This window comes from Schistocerca americana, chromosome 4 (assembly GCF_021461395.2).
Source record: "Schistocerca americana isolate TAMUIC-IGC-003095 chromosome 4, iqSchAmer2.1, whole genome shotgun sequence".
NCBI lineage: Eukaryota > Metazoa > Arthropoda > Insecta > Orthoptera > Acrididae > Schistocerca > Schistocerca americana.
The window spans coordinates 207,732,542-207,749,854 of record NC_060122.1 but is presented as its reverse complement, the minus strand read 5'-3'; the positions used below and the strand labels follow the sequence as shown (position 1 = coordinate 207,749,854).

The window sequence follows — 17,313 nt, the reverse complement described above, 5'->3', positions numbered from 1 at the left end:
TGGCTGGGTGTTGTGTGCTGTCCTTAGGTTAGTTAGGTTTAAGTAGTTCTAAGTTCTAGGGGACTGATGACCAAAGATGTTAAGTCCCATAGTGCTCAGAGCCAACTATGCGACTTAACTTCTGAGCTCATTAGTCACCTAGAACTTAGAACTAATTAAAACCTAACTAACCTAAGGACATCACACACGTCCATGCCCGAGGCAGGATTCGAACCTGCGACCGTAGCGGTCGCTTATTGTCAATAATCACGGGACGCAGACAACAGTGGCGGAATAAAGCTATAAAGCTAACTTACTGTTCTCCATGAAAAAAGACATTTATTGAAAATGAAGTAACCTGTTCTCTGATTTTGGTAACCATTTAACAGGTCAAAATCATCTTAATATCAAGGTTCGTTATGGGGAATAATTTCTTAATAAACTCTGGAACTCTATAGGTAATATTCTACCAACAAAATGACGTTTCATCGAATGTACATGACACCGTCACTTTTGTAAACTCATTAGAACTCAAACATCCGCTACTGCTGGGAAAAGGAAAAAACAGAAGCTAAATCCATCAGCCGAACGGAAACTAGGCATTCCTGCTAATCATGGGTGACTACCGTCGAACATTGCTTGTGACTACTTATTTTGCTCTAGAAAAACCATGAAGCAACCCTAATATGTGTCGGTAAATAAAAACAAGTCACTATTTCGAGGAAACTGAGCTGAAAACCGAAAATGTTTACACAGGCAAAACTAAATCACGTAATTACCGTGATAGCTGTATCCAGCCGCTGCACAAATGCCTGCATTGTTAAACGAAACGTCTAACCAAAATCGTAACCAAAATGTTTAATCCTAAGTGCTCTCGAAAGCAGCACATGTTACCGCATGTCAGCCCACAGCTAACTCCGAAAATTTTCTAAAACTCACTGACCCTACGACATGCAGCCTCATCCATGACTGTGGAGGGAGCTGTTGCCAGACAATCGTAAACAAACGATTTCGTGGTGCCAAGTGCCTTGTCCAACAGGGAGGAACCTAGGAACGCCAATGGTTGTTGCTCAAGACAAGCAACAGATTACCGTACAAAATGCTCCGTGGAATTCTCCGCAGCTCGCGCGAGGGCCTTCCCGACCAAACCCAAGACGTACTTTTTGAAAATAAGCGGCACAACTGGAGTTTTCAGCATGAAAACGCGAGAAGCCAGCTTCGAAAATTGATAGTTCAGACTATCTTCCCACGTTTCTACAAAGAAAACTAAGAAAGCTATACTATTCTACGATCGGATATGCACTCTCAATTAGTCACAAATTAATACGTTACGGATCTAACAGTGTATATGGGTCATATAAGATACTGATATGAAATAAAAGTAAATAAAATCAATGAAGTCGGTTACGAAGTTGGTTGCTCACGTAATCCTTGTCCCATGGATGACCATACGTACTCAAATTGCCAAAAAACTATCTTCTGAACATGGTGAAGCCACCTTAATCATGGCGAATAAGAACCTCACGAAAGGTGGATGAGACAGCCAACTTCACGCGAGTGGAAGACGAAATATCAGTTTCACATGAAACATATAGTTTTCTGAAAATTTCTCAGGCATATATGTGACTTGTTTTATTTTGCTTTTGTAAGCATTGACATACCCCATGAACCATGGACCTTGCCGTTGGTGGGGAGGCTTGTGTGCCTCAGCGATACAGATGGCCGTACCGTAGGTGCAACCACAACGGAGGGGTATCTGTTGAGAGGCCAGAGAAACGTGTGGTTCCTGAAGAGGGGCAGCAGCCTTTTCAGTAGTTGCAAGGGCAACAGTCTGGATGACTGACTGATCTGGACTTGCAATACTAACCAAAACGGCCTTGCTGTGCTGGTATTGCGAACGGCTGAAAGCAAGGGGAAACTACAGCCGTAATTTTTCGCGATGGCATGCAGCTTTACTGTATGGTTAAATAATGACGGCGTCCTCTTGGGTAAAATATTCCGGAGGTAAAATAGTCCCCCATTCGGATCTCCGGGAGGGGACTACTCATGAGGACGTCGTTATCAGGAGAAAGAATACTGGCGTTCTACGAATCGGAGCGAGGAATGTCAGATCCCTTAATCGGGCCGGTAGGTTAGAAAATTTAAAAAAGGAAATGGATAGGTTGAAGTTAGATATAGTGGGAATTAGTGAAGTTCCGTGGCAGGAGGAACACAACTTTTGGTCAGTTGAATACAGGGTTATAAATCCAAAATCAAATAGGGGTAATGCAGGAATAGGTTTAATAATGTATAAAAATTGGAGTGCGGGTAAGCTATTACCAACAGTATAATGAACGCATTATTGTGGCCAAGGTAGACATGAAGCCCATGCCTACTACAGTAGTACATGTTTATATGCCAACTAGCTCTGCAGATGACGAAGAAATTGATTAAATATATGATGAGATAAAAGAAATTATTCAAGTAGTGAAGGGAGACGAAAATTTAATAGTGATGGGTTACTGGAATTCGAGAGTAGGAAAAGGGAGAGAAGGAAACATAGTGGGTGAATATGGATTGGGGGAGAGAAATGAAAGAGGAAGCCGCCTGGTAGAATTTTGCACAGAGCATAACTTAATCATAGCTAACACTTGATCAAGAATCATAAAAGAAGGTTGTATGCCGGCCGGTGTGGCCGTGCGGTTTAGACGCTTCAGTCTGGAACCGCGTGACCGCTACGGTCGCAGGTTCGAATCCTGCCTCGGGCATGGATGTGTGTGATGTCCTTAGGTTAGTTAGGTTTAATTAGTTCTAAGTTCTCGGCGACTGATGACCTCAGAAGTTAAGTCGCATAGTGCTCAGAACCATTTGAACCATTTTTTTGAAGGTTGTATACATGGAAGAATCCTGGAGATACTAGAAGGTATCAGATAGATTATACACTCCTGGAAATGGAAAAAAGAACACATTGACACTGGTGTGTCAGACCCACCATACTTGCTCCGGACACTGCGAGAGGGCTGTACAAGCAATGGTCACACGCACGGCACAGCGGACACACCAGGAACCGCGGTGTTGGCCGTCGAATAGCGCTAGCTGCGCAGCATTTGTGCACCGCCGCCGTCAGTGTCAGCCAGTTTTCCGTGGCATACGGAGCTCCATCGCAGTCTTTAACACTGGTAGCATGCCGCGACAGCGTGGACGTGAACCGTATGTGCAGTTGACGGACTTTGAGCGAGGGCGTATAGTGGGCATGCGGGAGGCCGGGTGGACGTACCGCCAAATTGCTCAACACGTGGGGCGTGAGGTCTCCACAGTACATCGATGTGGTCGCCAGTGGTCGGCGGAAGGTGCACGTGCCCGTCGACCTGGGACCGGACCGCAGCGACGCACGGATGCACGCCAAGACCGTAGGATCCTACGCAGTGCCGTAGTGGACCGCACCGCCACTTCCCAGCAAATTAGGGACACTGTTGCTCCAGGGGTATCGGCGAGGACCATTCGCAACCGTCTCCATGAAGCTGGGCTGCGGTCCCGCACACCGTTAGGCCGTCTTCCGCTCACGCCCCAACATCGTGCAGCCCGCCTCCAGTGGTGTCGCGACAGGCGTGAATGGAGGGACGAATGGAGACGTGTCGTCTTCAGCGATGAGAGTCGCTTCTGCCTTGGTGCCAATGATGGTCGTATGCGTGTTTGGCGCCGTGCAGGTGAGCACCACAATCAGGACTGCATACGACCGAGGCACACAGGGCCAACACCCGGCATCATGGTGTGGGGAGCGATCTCCTACACTGGCCGTACACCACTGGTGATCGTCGAGGAGACACTGAATAGTGCACAGTACATCCAAACCGTCATCGAACTCATCGTTCTACCATTCCTAGACCGGCAAGGGAACTTGCTGTTCCAACAGGACAATGCACGTCCGCATGTATCCCGTGCCACCTAACGTGCTCTAGAAGGTGTAAGTCAACTACCCTGGCCAGCAAGATCTCCGGATCTGTCCCCCATTGAGCATGTTTGGGACTGGATGAAGCGTCGTCTCACGCGGTCTGCACGTCCAGCACGAACGCTGGTCCAACTGAGGCGCCAGGTGGAAATGGCATGGCAAGCCGTTCCACAGGACTACATTCAGCACCTCTACGATCGTCTCCGTGGGAGACTAGCAGCCTGCATTGCTGCGAAAGGTGGATATACACTGTACTAGTGCCGACATTGTGCATGCTCTGTTGCCTGTGTATATGTGCCTGTGGTTCTGTCAGTGTGATCATGTGATGTATCTGACCCCAGGAATGTGTCAATAAAGTTTCCCCTTCCTGGGACAATGAATTCACGGTGTTCTTATTTCAATTTCCAAGAGTGTATAATTTTAAGACAGAGATTTAGGAACCAGGTTTTAAATTGTAAGACATTTCCAGAGGCAGATGTGGACTATGACCACAATCTATTGGTTATGAACTGTACATTAAAACTGAAGAAACTGCAAAAAGATGGGAATTTAAGGAGATGGGACCTGGATAAACTGACTAAACCAGAGGTTGTACAGAGTTTTAGGGAGAGCATAAGGGGAAAATTGAAAGGAATGGGGGAAAGAAGTACAGTAGAAGAAGAATAGGTAGCTTCGAGGAATGAAATAGTGAAGGCAGCAGGGGATTAAGCAGGTAAAAAGACGAGGGCTAGGAGAAATCTTTGGCTAACAGAAGAGATACTGAATTTAATTGATGAAAGGAGAAAATACAAAAATGCAGTAAGTGAAGCAGGCAAAAAAGAATAGAAACGTCTCAAAAATGAGATTGACACCAAGTGCAAAATGGCTAAGCAGGGATGGCTAGAGCACAGATGTAAGGAGGCTTATCTCACTAGGGGTAAGATAGATACTGCCTACAGGAAAATTAAAGAGACCTTTGCAGAAAAGAGAGCCACTTGTATGAATATCAAGAGCTCAAATGGAAACCCAGTTCTAAGCAAAGAAGAGAAAGCAGAAAGGTGGAAGGTGTATATAGAGGGTCTATACAAGGGCGATGTACTTGAGGACAATACTATGGAAATGGAAGAGGATGTAGATGAAGATGAAATGGGAGATACGATACTGCGTGAAGAGTTTGACAGAGCACTGAAAGACCTGAGTCGAAACAAGGCCCCGGCAGTAGACAACATTCCATTGGAACTCCTGACGGCCTTGGGAGAGCCAGTCCTGACAAAACTCTACCATCTGGTGAGCAAGATGTATGAGACAGGCGAAATACCCTCAGACTCCAAGAAGAATATAATAATTCCAATACCAAAGAAAGGAGGTGTTGAGAGATGTGAAAATTACCGAACTATCAGTTTAATAAGTGACAGCTGCAAAATACTAACGCGAATTCTTTACAGACGAATGGAAAAACTGATAGAAGCCGACCTCGGCGAAGATCAGTTTGGATTCCGCAGAAATGTTGGAACACGTGAGGCAATACTGACCCTACGACTTATTTTAGAATATAGATTAAGGAAAGGCAAACCTACATTTCTAGCATTTGTGGACTTAGAGAAAGCTTTTGACAATGTTGGCTGAAATACTCTCTTTCAAATTCTAAAGGTGGCAGGGGTAAAATACAGTGAGCGACAGGCTATTTACAATTTGTACAGAAACCAGATGGTAGTTATAAGAGTCGAGGGGCATGAAAGGGAAGCAGCGGTTGGGAAGGGAGTGAGACAGGGTTGTAGCCTGTCCCCGATGTTATTCAATCTGTATATTGAGCAAGCAGTAAAGGAAACAAAAGAAAAATTCGGAGTAGTTATTAAAGGCCATGGAGAAGAAATAAAGACGTTGAGGTTCGCCAATGACATTGTAATTCTGTCAGAGACGGCAAAGGACTTGGAAGAGCAGCTGAACGGAATGGACAGTGTCTTGAAAGGAGGATATAAGATGAACATCAACAAAAGCAAAACGAGGATAATGGAATGTAGTCGAATTAAGTCGGGTGATGCTGAGGGAATTAGATTAGGAAATGAGACACTTAAAGTAGTAAAAGAGTTTTGCTATTTGGGGGGCAAAATAACTGATGATGGTCGAAGTAGAGTGGATATAAACTGTAGACTGGCAATGGCAAGGAAAGCGTTTCTGAAGAAGAGAAATTTGTTAACATCAAGTCTAGATTTAAGCGTCAGGAAGTTGTTTCTGAAAGTATTTGTATGGAGTGCAGCCATGTATGGAAGTGAAACATGGACGATAAATAGTTTAGAGAAGAAGAGAATAAAAGCTTTCGAAATGTGGTGGTACAGAAGAATGCTGAAGATTATATGGGTAGATCAAATAACTAATGAGGAGGTACTGAATAGAATTGGGGAGAAGAGGAGTTTGTGGCACAACTTGACAAGAAGGAGGGACCGGTTGGTAGGACATGTTCTGAGGCATCAAGGAATCACAAATTAACATTGGAGGGCAGCGTGGAGAGTAAAAATCGTAGAGGGAGACCAAGAGATGAATACACTAACCAGATTCAGAAGGATGTAGGTTGCAGTAAGTACTGGGAGATGAAGAAGCTTGCACAGGATAGAGTAGCATGGAGAGCTGCATCAAACCAGTCTCAGGACTGAAGACAAAAACAACAACAAGCATTGACATCCGTTCTGTCTATAATATCCTTTTTTTACACAAAATAAGCATTTATATTTTATAACTTTTCTTAATTCAGTACTTATACCGGATGGTTTTAATTAAAGTGCAGTTACTCACAGAGGTTCAGTGTCTATTGCGTTAATGGAAAACCGGTTTGCACTGAACTAAATGGTCTCAATTTTGGCCACTAGGTGCAAGTTTGGCGCTGTGAATGCAAGAAGGTGTATAGAAATTTTTCCATGTGAAATGGATTAGTAACCTTTCGTGGGCAGGACAGGTCAAACAAGCAAGAGGGGCATAATGTTGATTTTATTATTAATCGCAGTTTACATATATTATTCAATATAAGCACCGGAGATGTCGACGAGATGTTGTACAGTACCAGATCTACAGCTGGTAGCGAAAAGTGGAACTATTTTTTTCGGTACAAATCTGTTTAGCATTAGCACATTAGCATATCCACCAAGTTCCGCTGTCCTACGATAGTTACATTCTACACTGAACGTCCGTGAGTATCTGCACTTTAATTATAAGCACCCGGTACAAAACAATATCAAAATAAGAGGCATAGTACAGTGTATTAGAATACTTTGGTTAAACAGAGAACTGTTGTAGTGAATGGAATAACAATTTTCTATCGTATTAAAATCTTCGTCTGTCATCGAATTTTAAGTATCAGGACAAACATACTCGTACGTTTAATTTTAAAAATATATGTTCACAAAAGTTTTTATTGTTAAAATAACTTTACCCGTGGACGAAACATGACTTGCTTTCACATATCTTTGGTTGAAACGAAACGCTGCACAAGATATCACCCTTATAATAAAGTAACATTTACTGGCGGAATACTGCAGTATGCTAACGGCAGCCACCATAATCAACTGACTGAGTTCTTGGTTTCAATATAATGAAATGCGCAATCTATATCATCTACTACATAAGGCTGTAGACGGGGCACCAACATTCGTTACATTATGGCGAATACGTGATTTGCTCTGGCAGAGGACACCACACGCGATTAAAAGGATCAATCGTTACTGTTCAGATACAAAGTTAGTACCCATGTTTTATTTTATTTCAGTTCCTCTCCTTTTCTGTCAAAATCATTATGCTCGCATGTATAGAGTTTTAACAGATACTGATAAACACCATGATAATTTTAAACAACAAAAAGAGCGAGTAAATCAGAATAGAATAAAACCTGTTGTTTAGGTTGATAGTTACAATGTTTGTATTTATACAGTGTCTACAGCTGCACATTACAGCTTTGATAAATATTATTAATCTAGATTGACGTCAGCCATTTGCGAGATAAAAACTTGTGGCGGACCAGACTCGAACCCGGATTTCCCGCTTATGCCGAGCGACTGCCTCAACAACTTCGGCTATCCGAGCACACCTCCAAGACCTACCCCAACTTCACAAATCACGGAGTCAAGAACTCTTACCCTTGCGCATTTCGTTATTCCCCCACAGCGAGAGGCATATTTTATCGTCAGGCTATATAGTAGACGTCTTACTGCAAAAAAGTTCATAAGAGAGCTCTCCAATCCTTGAACTAGTCTATTCGTCGAGAATAACGCTTTCAAAATGCGCAGCAGCTTTCGAAGACATGTTATTGAACTATGGGATGTGAGGCTCTGGGAGTTGATAGTGGACATTTGTTTCAGGTGGAACTGGAGGGCCTGACAGGAGACATACGCTTCAACGACGACGGCCGCCGCCAGAACTACACGCTGCACGTCGTCGAGATGACGATCAACAGCGCCATGGTCAAGGTGAACACTCGACGGGCTCCCCGCGCGCCGTGCTGTGGGATGATTCTGTATACCGAGAAGCTCAAGAATATTTAAGTTGTAGAGATTAGCTGAAAAATAACGATCAGCAACTGATGCAGACGCTGCTATGTTCGCTGCTGGTCCAAAAGCTGCCCTAATTGAATAATCGACATCTCATGTCTCGGGAGTTCGTACTATGTAGCAGATAACATTCGTTGTACGTAGCACAAAGTAGGAGAGTTGTTATATTCGTTGTAGAAACTACGGGTGTTCATCGACAAGTTGTGTTAAAAAAATAGTTAATGAACATTTTACTTTTTTCAACTATGCACAGTACTCGTCCACAGAAAAAATACACTCTCCAGCCGACAAAAACATCTTCCCTACAATGTCTCTAAAATAAAAGTCATTTTTTGGGCGGGAGGAGGGTGGGGTGGGGGGGTGGTGGGGGGGGGGGGGGGGGAGGCGGGCGGCACAGCAATCTTCTGACTTGTTTGATACGACCCGCCGCGAATTCCTCTCTTGTGCTATATTTACAGCTTCGAAGAACACTTGCACGGCTGTATTACAATCTATGTCTTTCCGTACTTTTTTATCCTCTACATCTCCCTCTAATAACATGGAAGTTACTACCTGATTTCTTACTGTATGTCCTACGAAGGGCGTTCAACAACTGATGCAACACTTTTTTATGTGAAAGCAGTTTGGATTTATTTGGAAAACAAATGCACCATAACATTCACCACGCTTTTGGATACAATACCCTATTTTTCAACATAATCTCCGTTTCAGTATGAGGGCCTCGCGCCACTTTACTAGAGGGTCCGTCTACCCGCATCGTACCACTGTAATGGTCGACATCGGAGCCAGTGTGTGCTGTAATAACCTCCCCATCATTCAAGAACTGCTTCCAGTGGAGTGCATCCCTCGTTGTTCCAAACATACGAAAGTCGGAAGGTGTTACATCCGGGCTGTAGGGTTTTGTGACGATGTTCGGCAAATAATTGTCACGATCATCCTCGTAACACGCAAGTAATTCCGCACAGATGGTCCTTCGTTGCTCTTTGTGGTCTTCAATTAGACGGCGAGAAACATAGCGGGCACATACCTCTGAATACCCCATCTGTTGGACGAGTGTTTCAGCACTACCAACAGAGACATCCAGTTGAGAAGCGAAGAGCTTGACTGAAACTCAGTGACAGCTCTCTGCTTGGAACGCTCCTATGTTGCAGAAGTCATTATTTAGGCTACTTAGAGCGCCATCACCTATCTGGGCTAAAGAAGGAATATTCCACGATGTCCCACAACGAATCCCGCATTTTTTCTAACGAAATTCGCCGAGAAAAAAAGTTCTGCATTACTTATTGAACGCCCCTCATATATCCTGTTCCTTCATCTTGAAATTATCTTCCATATATTCCTTACCTCGCGGATTCTACGGAAAACCCCATTTCTCATCTTTGCAGTGCCATTTTCAACGTCGTTCTGTAGCACCAAACCAGAGCCGGTTCGATTATCTTCTTTTCTGGTTTTCCCTCAGTCCATGATTCACTGCCATAAATGGTGTGGTCCCGACATACATTCTCTGATATTTCATTTTCAAATTAATGTCGGTGTTTGATACTAGTATACCAACAGACTCCTCTCTTTCGGGAAATGTCGGTGTTAGTCTGCTTTCTACGTCCCCCTTGCTTCTTCCGTAGTGTGTCAGATGTGGAAAACAGTGTCCTATAAACGTATGACCGGAGAAAAAACCTTGCTGAGATATAGACTACAAGGTTCCGTTAGCATTACATTGTTACACCCATTGTGCATCAACCACGGATCCACGGATGCTACCGTGCTATTTTTTGTCAGCACTCTGTATAACACAGGTCGCGTATGCTGAATAGAAAACAGAAAACGTTATGAGACGCAGACTCACGGAGAGTGTGGATCAGAAATTATTAAGAAGTGGAATTTGTGAGAGTCTACAGACGTGGCTTCTTAAGTGTGAGCACCCGCGTTGTCACGATACAAGATAACTGTCTCTTGAGCTCCTGTCCTGATCGCATCTGCGTCGTGTCATTATATATAAGGTCCTAAAGGGAAGTGTAGAAACAGCTTATGTAGCATACTTATTTAAATTAAAGTAGTTTTTCTGTGAGCATTGCACAGTGTGGTAATATACCAACATAGGTCATCGAATCTCATTGTTTCCCTACCATTACTCCTTCTATCTGTATCCATTCATATCGCGCGCTTAGCGTTAACTTCACGCGACTGACTTCTACTACGACACAATATTAACAGACCAGTTTTCAGAAACGGGACATGTCAGATTTGCAGTGCTCGTAAGGAAAAGTTTCAGTACGTAAACGATATTGAGGAAAGGTGTAGAGATTCCACGAACTTCCACGACCTTTTAGCTGTGCCGCAACCCACTTCATATAATGAAATAGTTTCATTACTGAACGAGAAGTGCATTTGCCTATTTTATGTTTCGTGAGAAGCCAATTACTTTAACAAACTCTTTACAAGCCTCTACATGTGCCATCAATTTCAAAGCGAGAACAAAATCTTAGGAAGGATCGCTCTTTCCAACAGCTACACCACTTTACAATATTTTCAGTACTTCGTAGAAATTCTCTCGTTCTACTCATGTAGCCCCATTACTGTTTCAAAAATCGAAGATAACGTAAGCCACGGATTACCTTTCTACAAAGTAATCTCGGTATTTACTTCACGCTCAGGAGTATTATAATCGTATATAAGAATCGTTTTACTTCAAGGCAGGTTTGAATAGGTTAGTCATTGGTTATAAAACTCTAGAGTCTCTTTACCTTCATATAAAGCCAAATTTATATTCCTAGAAACAAAGTTTTAGTTTTTTTTTTTTTTTTTTTTTTTTTTTGTAATGGACCTTAACTACTACCCAAGTTATCTGCCCCTACCTTATTCTATTGGCTTGCACATAAATGTGAACAGATCTTCAGCCGACACACTTGTGTTAAACAGGTATTGGTGAGTAAGACGTCTCAGGATCCTGCATGAGGTATTTCTTCACGTATACCTTAACGCTTCCGCAGAAACATGTTGAGAACCCCAGTAACATTCCTAAGGGATCACACAAGCCGGTCAATAACAGCACCATCTTCTTTAAACGTTTCTGATTTCCTTAGTCGACGCGATGAATGCCAAATGAAACGTTCATTATTCAGAAATAGAGCGCAAGAGTTTCTTTTCTATATACCTTGCATCTGCTAAATACTCTCCTAGTGAATCTAAAAATACTCGTTAAATATGTCTCTGGCTCATCCGTCCTCCGAAGACATTTCACTGTAATGATTTGGGACTAACATTCTAGTCACACCTTAAAGGGACCATTTGTTTACGGATTCGCATATCACTTCAGCCCCTGGAACCAGCTGCTAATCATTACAAGAAACAATGTTAGCTCTGTAAGCATTCCAGGATTAGCAAGCAGTCCGCACAAGGGCTCACCTCTGTGCAAGAATAGCATCCCTTGGGAACAATCGCGCGTTTAGTCAACTGCTACGACTGTTCCATCTACTGGAGTCTAAGGTGGCTGTATTTATTTGTTTTATTGTGCACAGACCACATGGAAAGTAGGATGAAATCAACCACTTCAGTTGGAGACACATGACAGCACATTTACGTTATTCATCTCTATCCGTGTTTGGTATGTATCGAAGTGTCTTAATTTTTAAGTCGTTTTAAAGATGGAATTAGCATCCAATATTGTTTAAGGGCCGAAAGAAACGACTCTAATTAAGACTCTCTTTAATGCATGTACGTTTTTTGGACTTAAACTGTACACGCGACGCATACTCACTAACCTCGTTCGGAAGTACTCATTATATTTGTAACTTGACACAAGCCAAATGGAGAAGTTGCGTCCCCTTTTTCTCACGCACTCACACATACACAGATAATAAAGAGCTTGTTTCTCACTTTTATATCATGAATAATTGCTACCGTTGCTTCTACACGAAGGCGTCATTGGACAGACTGGTTGAAGTCCGACTACAACACTACGTGAAGTGTGTCTGTGTCTTCACCAAGTTCAGTTACAGTCGTACAAGACAACTTACTGTAGACGTGACATCGTTTAAGCGCAGTATAGTTGCTTTCAAAGAGAGGATCGTCCATTATCTTTATTCCAGAAAATTGTTAAACACCATACATTACCATGCTAGTGTATCTTAAAATATTAACTAGAAAACACCAAGTATTCAGCTACGGGAATGAAATAACCTATGTAGGTCACCTATGTATCAATAATACACCACAGATCTAATCCTGTATCACGTGAGGCCGACATTCAGCGCATAAAGCCTCTAATGTATCTTCGAAGAAGAAACGCAAATTATAGTAATACATCCGCTACCTAGATTGCTATGGGCAGTTATCAGTTTATGCTACTTCATATCCTGCAATAAACAGGAAAATATTTGGAACTGGCATGGATTCCCTTATGAGCTCATTACTTGTCTGTAAACAAGCCAAAACACGTAAGCGACATGGAAATTACACAAGTTCTCTGAAGTGCAATGAAGCTGTTATTTTCTAAATTTTTACTGTTTGTAGAGCCACCAGCGAAGAAAAAAATTCCTGCTACTAACAGCCGCTGCTCGTAATAGTTATATACGTGCGTGAGCTGCGCCAAGTCCTTATGAAAACTACGTTCGCTACGCATGTCTTACCCATACTGTTTTGCGGCGCCTCATTTCCTCTTCAAGACACTACTGATTTTATACTTCAAGTTACATTCCTTTCTATTATTAACGGTAAGTGAATACTGGTTATTTCTACTCAAATTTCTAAATGTGAGTTTGAAGTACCATCTAATACTAGCAGTCAACATAATTTTATAGAAAAATTAAATATCCTAACCAGTCACTATTAAATTTGTTTTGCAGTTTCCACTATAATAATCCATTCTGGATAAAAGTCTCACTCTTTAGGTTGTACATTTTCGATTAGTTGTTTTTGTCGTTCTCCAGCTTTTCAGTTTATCGTAAATTAAGAGGTAATAGAATTTTTTTTTGCTGGTGTAACTGGAGAAGCACACAGAAAATATACAGTTTTTTGCGTATAAACGTAGAAGTACAAAGCTGTTTTATGTTGAGTAGCAGCAGAGATAGTTTATAGAATTAATTATAACTATTTACGTCAATATAAAAGTATTTTTGGACTATTATACAACTTTGAAAATAATTGTGATTTATTTTAGCATAAACTGTATATTTGATTGGTTTCTCTTTAAAACCATCGACTCTTGACAGCTATACTATTTATGAAATTCTTGTATTCGAAATGTCGGTCCCTTATGTAAATAATAATGTTTAGAATATCACGAGACTCAACTTGGGATCAGATGTGTAATTTGTGTCTTGAAAAGGGAAAAAAATCAGTAGTCCCATCATTATTTTTCCTAGTTCAGTTTATATGTTGACTAGTTAGTTGTCTGGTATGTGGTAACTTGTTGAAAGTCAATGATTTTCCTTAGGTAGTTATTATGAAAAACACAGTGACGCAAAAGGTTACGAAATATAGTGTTTAAGGATTTGCAAATTTATAAAGTCCAAATGAAAATACTTCATAAGTCCTGGTCGTTTGTGAGTCTTGTGAAATGACTTAATTCTCGTTGCTAATTAGAGATGGCTTTTTTCCTTTATTTATTTACAACATGCTCGTTTTCAATATTTGTAATGCTACTTGTATGAATTGCGTGTGTGTATGTGTGTGTGTGTGTGTGTGTGTGTGTGTGTTTACAGTGGAGTGTAATGTTTCTCTTGTGCGATGATGATGAGGATGACGATGATGATGACAGAAAGGAGAGGGTGAATTCGGTGCTGGCAGGTAGCCTACTCCTCGCGAATAGCACCAAGGGGGCCGCCAAGCTTAACAATCTCCATCGGACAGGCGGTCAACATCAACGCTATCACATGCCCTCTCTTCATGAGGGATTGCGGAGGAGTTTGGTATTTTAACCAGCACATTGGCGCAAAATCTGGTGATCACGAATTTCACGCTACAACCTCTCTTCCCCTTGCCTTCCAAACACTACCAGTGAAAGTTTTGTCCGCCACCAGGATTCGAACAGCCTTACCCCCGGGCCGAGAGCCACAGTACAAGAGACCTTTAGCGACTTCGGCAACGGAAGGGCGCCAGGCAGAGGTTTGTCCTCATAGAAAAGGATATGTGCAATGGAGGCGAAGGCGGTGTGTACATGTACGGTCGTGTGTGTGTGTGTGTGTGTGTGTGTGTGTGTGTGTAAGAGAGAGAGAGAGAGAACTTGAGTGTGGAGCTGATGTTGGGAAGTAAAGGTAATATGGGTTATTGAGCGCTCAACGAATGTAGCACGACTCTTCTGCAGGTGGCGGAATGGTCGGACGAGACGGGGCTGACGCCGGTGGCCGCCAAGTACGTCCGGCTGCGGCCCAACGGCGAGTACCAGAAGAACAGGACCTACATCGTCACCACCATAGTGGTAAGCTGCACCACACTTCATCCGCTTGCAAGGACAATAAAATTTGAAACTTACTAGCACATTAAAACTGTGTGCGGCTCTGTTACTCCACTACAGAACCTCCGCTTTTCGCGGACAAATGCTCTGCCGCCTGACCTACCTTGCCACGACTCACGACCCGCCCTCACGGTTCTACTTGCGCCTCTACCTCTCGCCTACCGTTCAAACTTCCAGGACTGATAGTCCAGCAGGGTATGCATGAAAATTTATCCCAAGTTCTTGGAAGTAGGCTAGAGTTAATGGCGGAAGTAAAGCTGTGGGGAAACGTTGTGAATCGTGTCCGTATACCTCAGTTGGTAGAGCATTTGCCCGCGAAAAGCACAGGTTCTGAGTTTGAGTCTAGGCTTGAAAAAGTTTTTTACCTTTATCTTTAAATTTTTTTTTTGTTGGTTTAAAGATTTTATCTATTTCATTTATTCAGTGAAATTTTTTAAGAAAAGTCAATAGAAGAGTTAAACTTCTAGTATTATGTTTACAAAACATATGCTTTTCCTAAGCTAATTTACTTATTTATTGACATAAAAGTTTTCTGGGTTCGGTACCGCGTCATATTGTAAAAACTACTGCTGCTATGGTACATAATGGACAACAGAGGTCACGTTCTCCCTCCACTGCAATAAACTATTAAAATAAAGTTCCCTCTCCTTCTTCCTTAAGTGACCAATGAAACTATCTACTTTTTAAAATTATGACCTAATGGAATGCGGAGTGAACATTAACAACAAAATATAATGGACACTGCATAGCTAGAACGCACCATTAGACCCAGAAGCAGGCCGCTGCAATTGTGGGCGAAACGTTGGCTTTTCTATAGTAGCAGTAGTTTTTACATTATGACGCGGTACCAAACCCAGAAAACTTTTATGTCGACTGACTCTGGCCGCGGAAGCCTATGCAATTATATTAACTTATTTATTCGTTAATTAGCTGATCTAACAGTTTTAATCTACGCGGAAGTTTTAAATCAGCGCATATTCCGCTGTAGCGTGCAAGTTTTATTCTACAATTCGTTTTATTGTAAAGAACGAAATCTGAACAAACTGGTTGGTCAGCTACGATGCCAACATCCAAGTTCTCCATTAGATCAACGGATGTAAACTTTGAATGGTATCAAACGATATTTTATTCTTCCTCACAAGTAAATTGAAGTAATGTGTTGCATTTCTCTGACAAATGCTGGAGGACGTTAAAGCGGTCTACTTTTTGTCCGTAACACAAAGGCTCCATAACAGCACAATACAGTGACATCGATGGCCAGGGAAGACCACTTTTGATCATTTCCACCAGTGTAAGTAAATCTATTATTCAATGGATGACTGCCATTCCTTGGTGAGAACGATGTTTGCACTACAGAGTAAAGGCAGACACTTTAATAGTTTCATAAATGTTGTGTTTCAGGATTTCTGTTTGAAAAGAAACTTCCATATTTTAAATACATCTCCTCCGTGACTAACATAACTTCGGTTACCACGAGCAGTGGACATCCGCCTGTTCACAAGCTGCACCAGAATCAGACGGTGAGGCGTTGTTGCTGTCGTTACGTCAGTTTCTCAGATTTCAGCTCTCAGTACCAGCCATTCCATTTGATGAACATTTCTTTTCCCCGCATTCACCACATCCAGCCGTGAAAGACATATCTCTTCGGCGCTGTCCGTCTCTGATGGTTGAAGTAAACTATGAAATTGTAGCAATCTGAGTGCTACAAACGAAGCTCTCCACTCCTGTACACAAATTTTTATGATATCCTTATTCATGCAGGTGCCTTACATACGCTGCTCCCGAGACGTTAGGAGTACCTCAAGTTATTGTTGTTATTGAACCCCATGTCTCGATTGTACCCTAGACTGTGCGTTGAGACAGCTGCTTAGCCCGGCTGTTTCAGTGTTTCTCTTCGACAGCTCAAATGGTCTAACCCCTCACATAGTGTACAACATTATCAAGGAATGCAGTATACAGCTCCATCTCGGAAAACTAGTTGTCCGTGCTAATGGACCTGGGTTTAGTTAAACAGAGGCTTTGCGACTGCGTACCCAAATTATTACGTTCTCACAGTGTATCTGATCAGTCAAAGTCAAAAAATTCCGGATATATACGTTTCACAGAATAAAAGAACAAGCGAAAGCAGACTACACCATCCAGTCACATTAATATGACCACCGCCTATGTTTTACGTCAAATGCAATAACCACTCATAGACTACAGCACTTGCAGTGGAGGGTGCATAAAGCGTCTATCGTAAAAGTATACATCCCATGGCAAGGCGTCGAAGCAACTGTGGTGTACCAGGGGCCATAGGCGAGAGCGGTGAACGACGGCCGAGGAGATGTGTACGCGAGAACAACAGTTGACCGCCCAGATGAACGATGGGCTACCAACAGTGTTTCCTCAACGACCGTTTAGCTAACGTTGCTGCGTATGGCACCTGAAGCAGACGCTAG

General features: G+C 42.4%; 1 protein-coding gene across 1 annotated transcript in view; it reads left to right on the top strand.

Moving 5' to 3' along the window:
• Nucleotides 1–17,313, top strand: part of LOC124613042 (glutamate receptor 1-like) — a 1,340,173-nt gene that overhangs the window by 1,068,108 nt on the left and 254,752 nt on the right. Inside the window, exons 9-10 of the mRNA XM_047141610.1 lie at nucleotides 8,233–8,340; nucleotides 14,723–14,836. Coding sequence (XP_046997566.1) covers nucleotides 8,233–8,340; nucleotides 14,723–14,836 — 222 coding nt within the window. The remainder of the gene's footprint in view (nucleotides 1–8,232; nucleotides 8,341–14,722; nucleotides 14,837–17,313) is intronic.